A 9,104-nucleotide genomic window follows, 5' to 3' on the forward strand; every position below is an offset into this window, starting at 1 on the left:
GGCTGTCGAGGGTGTTCACCCGAAATTCCTCGATAAAAAATTATGTTGTATATTTAAGGTATTTAAAAAAAAATTATGTTTATATATTGATTTTGAACTTCTTCAATATAAGATTAGAGGTTGACTCAGTGATTGAGGGAGTTCTAAGCTCCATTAAAGGTTCCAAGTTTGAATCTTAGACACTACCTTTTTTTTTCCGAACTCCCAAAATGGAAATTCTGGATCCATCGTTGAGTACGTCGTAAATAAAAATAGCTCAGAAGCAATAATATTACTTCAAGTATAAAAGAAAGAAACTTTTTAGTGTTAAGGATCCGTTTGGCCCCAAAATACTGGGGAAAAACTTAAAAAGAGGTGTTAGGTCATATATTTGCCAAGTATCTCAAATGCTAGAAAAAACTAGTATTTACAACAAGTTCTGATATTTCAAAATTCTAAAAAAATTAAAAAAATTACCCCATATTAATTTCAACTAATATTTGTTACTATCTCATTCGGAAAATTTTGAATTATAATTTGAGTGATAAAATTGAAAGAATAATTTGTGTTTGTTGAGTTATGATTTTAACTGAATCAGTGACAAGTTTGAATATGTGATTAAATATATATTATCTTGCGTATATTGTTATTTTGTTATTGTTGATCGTTATCAATTATACTATAAGGTTAATTCTTAACGAAACATCATTATAAATAAATTTAGGCGGGTCAAGACCCAACCCATTTATTAGCCCATTTGAATCCAACCCATTTGAACCCAAAGTAAATTTAGGCGGGTCAAGACCCAACCCAATTTCTATTTCAACCTATTTTAATATTTCCAATTTTAATCAAATCCGCCCATTTAACACCTCTATTGTTATATGTCATTGATATTCCAAATAATATAATTATCTAATTTTGCTATCAAAATTAATTTAGATTAATTAACCCTCCTACTTGATTTAAGATAAAAACAAAAATTAGATTTAAGAAAATATTTTAAAAAAAAGAAGTGTTGGTGCCATGTCAATAGCTGTGACAGCTGTGGGGAAACACGGATTGGGATAACAATTATTAAATAAAATGCGCACGTGTGTTAACTGCGCGCACGTGTTTGTTAACAATACAAACACGGCCGCTTCTTGTTTTCCGTCAATGCCATTCACGTTCTTAAATTTTGACTTCATACTCCTTTTTCCTATGACCCCCCACAAACAAATATCTTCCGTTCATCTTCGGGGTTTAAAATGTTTGTTCAGTTTCAATAAGGATTTCTTAGAAATTATTTAATTTTTACGTGTATAAAGGATATTAAATTGTCTTAAAAGACATTTCGAATATTTCACAAATTAATGGAATATTCAGTTAAATCTACATCATTCTAGTTTTAGAAACACACCACTGATGATCATAAAACAAAATGATATCCTCAATTTTAATGAATAAAATTATATTTTTCTTCATGTTTTTTTGTAATTATAATTTATTTTCAATCACTTTAAAATTTGTGGCATACTGTTGTCTTTTCTTTGCAAAATATGTAAGAAAATTAAAGAATTTGAATATGAAAAGTAGTCAGCCCTATATATTATTTTTAAAATATCTTCTTCTTTTGTATTATCTATTCTCGATAGAAATATCGTGAGAACTATATGATTCAGATTAGTTCACCTGTACCATATGAATAAATCTTATTATTAATAAAATTAGAATATTAATAATACAGTATTTATTTAAGTAGAGGCCATCACTCTACTTTTATTAAATATGAGTATCTTAATAAGTTATATTTAAAACAATATATATTTAATCTCTTTCTCATATAAGGTGAATTGTTGAGATATTCAAAATTAATGAATTATTTAAAGTTTAATAAAATTAGTAAGATTTTTGTATATATTATATCAAAATCGTAAAATTAAAGCATATTTTGATACATTTTATTTATTTTAACTCAAGCTCATAAAATTTAAAAATTTATATTTTACACTTTCACATTTTATATTCAAAAACTTATTTTTTTTTAAAATTCATCCTAAATCAAAATAATTCATATAAATTGAATATCCCGTTCCTCACCAAAACAATAAAATACAAGAAGACGACAATTAACAAGTATAAAAAAAATAAACTTGCTTAATATAACATTCTTTTTTTTAAAAAAAAACGATTTTTTATTGGATAATTTTTAATACAGTAAAAAGTAGTATAGAGTAAATTACAAAAAAAAAAAAGGAAATAGAGAGCGGCGTTCCCCTAATATTCTGTTGAAACCAAACTATAAAAACCGCCTCCCGCTATTTCTTCTCCTATTATCATCTCTCTTCTAAAAACTCAACATTCAACACACTCTCTGCTTCATCTTTCATGGAAACTCCCCGTCGGTCCTCTGTGATCATCGTCGGAGCCGGAATCTCAGGTAATTTATCACCGACATTTAAGTACAAATATATGCGAAAAATTACTACTTACTTGTCAAATCTGAATTCTGGATCTGCTTCTGCTTACACATGCTTCAGCATTCACTGGAGAGAAATGTGAATTTCGATTTGAAATTATTGTATGTGTGGATCAATTTTATGTAGGATTAACGGCGGCGAAGGTGTTATCGGAGAATGGAGTGGATGATGTGGTGATATTGGAGGCGGCTGATAAGATAGGCGGTAGGATAAGGAAAGAGGAATTCGGCGGAGTAGCGGCGGAACTCGGTGCCGGTTGGATCGCCGGTGTCGGCGGTAAACAATCTAATCCTGTATGGGAACTTGCACTTCAGTCTAATCTCCGAACATGCTTCTCCGATTACAGTAATGCTCGTTACAATATCTACGATCACAGGTTCGTGAAAGTTACTGTAAATTGTTATTTTCGAGTTGTATATCAACTAATTTTATTTTATTTTTTATTTTTTTCGTGTTACAGTGGGAAGATATTTCCGAGTGGAATAGCGGCGGACTCGTATAAGAAAGCGGTGGACTCAGCAATTCAGAAACTCAGAAGCCAGGAAGGAAATCATAATGAAGACACCGACGATGCTGCTGAAACGCCGTCGTATGATCCACAATTACTCATACAACAATACTCTGTTTTTTTTTAACAAAAAATTGACATTTTCGATTATTTTTGTTGCAGAACTCCAAAAACACCAATAGAGCTGGCGATTGATTTCATTCTTCATGATTTTGAAATGGCAGGTCAATTTTTCAGTTATCGATTTCTCGTATTTTGTGTTATTTTTTTAAGAGAATAATCGCGCACGCGATGTAATTAGGAATGCAATTTTTTTACAAAAGAGGTTCTGAATTTTACAGAAGTTGAGCCAATATCAACCTATGTAGATTTTGGTGAAAGAGAATTTCTGGTTGCTGATGAAAGAGGATATGAACATTTGCTTTATAAAATGGCAGAAAATTTTCTTCTTACCTGTGAGGGTAAAATTATGGACAGTCGACTCAAGCTCAATACGGTAATTTATATTTACTCTTGATTGGTCAATTTATTATGATGATGAATAAAACTGATAAGATTTTTTAAAATTTTCATTTTTTTTATTGCATGGTGTAATTTATCATTCCTTTTTTCTTTTTTTGGGTCTGTTAAGATTGATTGACGACCCACTAAGAGTCTCCAGAAAAGGACATTTTTTTACAATTATTTTTATCTTTATAATTGAAAAATCTTTGCTTTACTAAGCAAAAAGGAAAAGCAAGTTGTGATAAGAGTATGGAGTAATTGTTAAAGAGATTTTCATCACTTGTGAAAGTAACTCGTGGCAGTTTGTAATTGGAAGATGGCATAAATCAAAATTAGTAAAATGTCGTGGAAAAATGGAAATGAATAACCTGATATAGTAATTTTCGATTTCATACAAAATTAATATTTTTTTTGATATGATGATAAGAGTTTAATAAAATGACAAAAAAGACTTGTTTCTCATCATTATAATGGGTACCATAAAGAGAGAACTTTCTTATTCAAACATATTATACTCCCACCTTTGTCATTTTAAGTGACATACTTAGTATAATTAAAAGTAATTTAATTTGCTAAGCATTTTTTATAATCACAAATTTCAAAGGCTATCATTTTTTCAAAAAAATACTGTACTAAGTTAAACTGCGTCACGTAAAAGGTGATAGAAAGAGTATCATTATACTTTCTCTGTTGTTAATTATTTGTCTATTTTATCAAATAAAAAAAAGTTTTTTTTACTTATTTTATTTTTATTGAATGTGTTGTTTCATTTTCATCCCTTTAGAAAATGGCACTTTACATAAATGCAATCAAAGGTGGGTCCAAAGATCCACTAAATGTAGCAAAGAGGAGGCTAGCCACCAGCTACACTGGCTAGCCAACTGATTCCTATTTGTTAGTTTTGACTTGGTGGAGATATTTGTGGATGAGATTGGTTTTTTGTCCTTTTTAGGGGTGTCTAGGCCACTGTGTTTGTTTGTGTAGTGCATTTATGATAGTAACTCACAATTCACGGAATTGGGGCAGGTTGTTCGGGAAGTGCAGCACTCGAGAAACGGCGTCTTGGTGACAACAGAAGATGGTTCCCTTTACGAAGCCAATTATGTCATTTTGTCTGTTAGCATTGGTGTTCTCCAAAGCGACCTCATTTCATTCTTACCCTCTTTACCCGTACGTCTTTCATTCGTTCAACTGAATTTAATATTTTAATTTCTAGCCGACAATAACAACACGTATAGTGTGTTTTGAATGATAGATATTTGATTCACGTGCACATGGAGAGACTGGTGAGATCTTGAGTGTTTGATGTTCACAAAAAGTGCATCGCACTTATTACACTACAATAATGTAGTAGTGTAATAGGTTGAGGCTTATGGCTAGGATTTAATATGGGGAGGGGTCCCCTGTTTCCTGTTAGACGATCTAAAGTTGGTCACCTGCAAATTATTGAGATTGTGAACCTATGGGATATTAAATACTCAAGAGGTCACCATTTCTAGACATTGAACTACCCACATTAATTTCTCGACTTGCTTATTAAAATGATCTCCACTCATGATTTAATTGGTATGGACTGTGCAGTTGATATACAGCTTCTTTTCTTTATGTGTGGTTTCAAATTGGACCATTTCCTAATTTTATTATTTTTATTTTTACTTAGTGGAGTAAAACCTACCAATACATTAAAGAATCCAGATAGTGATGTTGCTTTTATCATTCAAGTTAATTAGAAATGGCAATTCGTAGTTGTAGCTAACTAAAATAAATAATTGGCGGTTTTTTTTTATTTGATTAAATAAGGTTAAATTGATGCAAAGTGTAGAAAAACTTCAAAATTAGTAGTGGTCAATGTCTAAATCAATGATATATTTAATTGGAGTAACTTTATTTGTTTTTAGTGTGCATAGAAATCTCTCTTGTAATCAAATTATTAATGAAAAGGTCAATTAGTTATCTTACTGCGGTTTCAAATACACTTGATATGATTACTAATTTTTAAATTAAGCTCTTATTTGTATTAATTGAAACAGAGATGGAAGATGGAAGCCGTCAGAAACTTGGATGTGATGGTTTATACAAAGATCTTTCTCAAGTTCCCTAACAAGTTCTGGCCTTGTGAACCTGAAAAGGAGTTCTTCATCTATGCTCACGAGCGAAGAGGCTACTATACGTTCTGGCAGGTTTGCACAATTTGTTATCAAAATCTTGTATCTTTTTAATGCATGTTGCTGCATTCTTTTTGTTCATTACTTGCAATGACAACTTCAAGTACTCTTACATTGATTGAGGGCTACTTTGCTACAAACTGACTGCCTTAAAATTACTACAAGGGGCTCAGTTAGTAGGGTGACTTTGCTTCAAGCATCTTTTCTTATTATAGCCTATTATTTCCATATATTTAATCACCATTTGGAATCTGGACCTTGATGTCAAGCTCATTCTATGTATATTTCCTAATAAGACAAGACCATGTGTGACAGCCGTAATTTGTCTGTATAACAAATGGATTAACGCAGGAAATTGATGATCTGAACTGTGCTTTAGCTAATATAATATGCAATTTTGTCATTACTTGTGATGGTGTGACCCACATTAGGTACTTTAACATTTTATTAACATCAAGTAATCCTGGATCTGTACGTGCGGGGCACGTGCATCTTAATGAATCTGGAGAAATTTGCAGACACTTGTTTAATCTACTACCAGGCACTTTGACTTTGCTATCACAGAATCCCATTGTATCAGGGTCATCAGAAGTACATTCCTCAGTATTTCTAATATATAGTATAATGTGTTTGCATTAGCTTTGCAGTTCCACAATTACTTTTCTGTGGCGTAATCCTTACTGTTGATGGAGTAGCTCAAATTATCTAAATGTGTTCATCTGTAAGATTAGATTCAGTTACCTCATAGGTTCTTGATGAGTTTAAAAATGATGTCGGTCCTTCTGATGCACTATGTTGTTCCTGAGCACTACTTCCTTGTGTGAACATCAGTATAGTGCTTAACTTGTGTTTATCTATTGATTAGACACGAAGAAATTTCTTCGTTATACAATTGTACACTCATCTGAGCATAATTTTGGCTTCTGCGTACATACACATAACATAAAAATGCTACTCTTTTTACGAATGCCTCATGTTGGAGCTGCCAATAAAACTTGACCACCAACTATTTATCTTAAGATATCTCATCGAGAGGATACAACATTACGCTTGCATCAACTTCAGATTTCTGTTTTTTCATTTGAAACCTTTTCAACTAGCTTTATATGGAGGACCTTTTCATTTGTGCAATTTATTATGGCTGCTGAATGCATCATCTAGTCATCATTATGTGCTCAAGAACTGCTCCTATCTTTTTGCTAATATTGATCTGTTTTCATGTCATCAGCACATGGAAAACGCTTATCCGGGATCCAATATGCTGGTGGTAACCCTGACAAATGGTGAGTCAAAACGTGTGGAAGCTCAATCTGATCAAGACACATTAAGAGAAGCAATGGAAGTGTTAAGAAACATGTTTGGGCCTGACATTCCTGATGCCACCGACATATTAGTCCCACGTTGGTGGAATAACCGGTTCCAGCGTGGTAGCTACAGTAATTACCCCATATATGCAAATCATCAACTCGTCCATGATATTAAGGTTAGCAGTCTTCTTCTTTTCTCACTCGGCAATAGTAATTTTACAGCGTCCAATCTAAACGAATTTACATAATTTTTGAATAATTGATTAGAATAGGACTACTACATAGAAAGACTGCCAACTCTTATATTCAGAGACTGTGTTATATAGCGAAACAACGTTTGATTGAATTGAGCCATCAAATTTTTGGGAACACCTGTATATAAGATGATTTTCGAACTTTCCTCCAAGTATTGGAACCACAATGATATTGGAAATAGCTTCCTCAAACTTCTGATTTAGCCAGTGTAATGGGGAACGAACTACTTCTTTAATGCTCTTGTTGCAATGACTTTCTTTCTTTCATCAGGAACCAGTGGGGCGGATATTTTTCACAGGAGAACACACAAGTGAAAAATTTAGTGGCTATGTCCATGGAGGTTACCTTTCAGGTTAGTTCAATGATAAAAAAAATTCTATAGGCAACTATCTATTGGACAAAAAACATGATTTCATATGTTACCTGGCATATGACTATTTTACGCAGGTATAGACACTAGCAATGCTTTACTTGAGAAAATGCGAAGGGATGATGGAAGGAAGAATGAGAGTCAAGCGTTTCTGTTAGAACCATTGCTAGCATTAACAGGCTCTTTGACACTGACACAAGCTGAGACTGTATCAAGTCTCCACAAATGTGATATTCCGCGACAACTCTTCCTTAGTAACAGCAAATTGGGACTTCCAGAGGCTATCTTATGAGACTAAATGAACCTCTGCTGGATAAAATTTACGCTGACAGATGTTGCTATCCATCCAACCACGGATAAACTCGATTTGCTGGAGGTCTGACAAAAAGACGGTACGAGTCCTTTGTTCTATTAACAGAAAAAAGGAGCAAAGAAACTTGAGAGAAGGATATAGGGTAGTTTCCAGGATATTTATTCTGAAATTCTTCATTGCAGATACATACAATTGTTATTAGGAGTAAAGTCATAGAGAGGTATGATGCAGTATTAATGATATTTAACACATGAAAATTAAGTAATAAGATGACTGACCATGTTTTCAATTGATTATAATTTCTAATGTAATCCTCAAGTTTGTATATGAAAACATAACTTTGGTTCTTTTGGTTGTGTCCAATTATACTCCCTCCGTCCATCTTTAGGCTTTACTCGTTCGTTATAATGTTTTAAGAAGTTAAACAATGTTTGTCCAGTTTATAAAATCAATGAATAATTTATCATTTTGTGTTTATTTTACCGTTACTATTAAATAAGTACTATTTATTTTTCAATATTTAAAATGACTTATACTCCCTCTATTTCAAAATAAGTGAATTGTTGAGGCAATACACCCCAAATAAAAAGAAAGTTAAGGACATAAATAAATGCCTTCCATTCTCCCCCATCGGACCAAACGAATCGGTCTTGGTGGGTGGGGGGTAAAGATTATCTTTTCGATTAGCCGAAGTTTTTTAGAAAGATAACTGACATCGAGATACACCTAGAGATTATAACAAGATATTAGTTCTTGACCAATAGTGAAGTACCTTTACCAACTACAACACAATTGACCTTCGAACACAACCCTTGTTAGTGCTCCATGTGACATCCCTATAATTAACCAAACAATCAAATTATCCTTATTATTCAAATAAAATCAATTTGTGTGCTCAAAAAATCCTAATTTGAAAGTTGAAAGACTTCTCAATCGAGACTTATAATCACGGATGATGTAAAAAAAAATAAAATGATTTCACTCTCAAATAAAATAGTACGAGTTGTAAAAATGTAAGAGCTATATAGAACCGCCTTTGATCGGCCTTACATCACTCTTCACTTTTGACATTTGAGATATTCTCAAAATATTCTTGAAAATATAATTAATTCAAAGTATAATCATAAATATGGTAAATCAACTTCCTTGAAATTATCCCTAAAAAATAAAAATGAGGGGCAAAATGGAAAAAAATTTAATAACTTTCTTGAACTTTGAATAGTTCACTTATTTTGAACTAT

The 9,104-nt window shown here is 32.3% G+C and overlaps 1 protein-coding gene across 1 annotated transcript; it reads left to right on the plus strand.

The window, feature by feature from the left end:
• The first annotated feature begins 2,248 nt into the window (after positions 1–2,248).
• LOC107009669 (polyamine oxidase 1) lies at positions 2,249–8,226 on the plus strand. The gene is made up of 10 exons (XM_015209010.2): positions 2,249–2,401; positions 2,568–2,817; positions 2,902–3,030; positions 3,112–3,173; positions 3,291–3,445; positions 4,480–4,623; positions 5,484–5,633; positions 6,847–7,101; positions 7,451–7,532; positions 7,628–8,226. Exons 1-10 carry the CDS (start codon positions 2,350–2,352, stop codon positions 7,840–7,842), a joined length of 1,494 nt encoding a protein of 497 aa, XP_015064496.1. The 5' UTR covers positions 2,249–2,349; the 3' UTR covers positions 7,843–8,226.
• The last annotated feature ends 878 nt before the right edge of the window (positions 8,227–9,104 follow it).

The sequence above is a fragment of the Solanum pennellii genome, chromosome 1, assembly GCF_001406875.1.
Source record: "Solanum pennellii chromosome 1, SPENNV200".
Classification (NCBI taxonomy): domain Eukaryota; kingdom Viridiplantae; phylum Streptophyta; class Magnoliopsida; order Solanales; family Solanaceae; genus Solanum; species Solanum pennellii.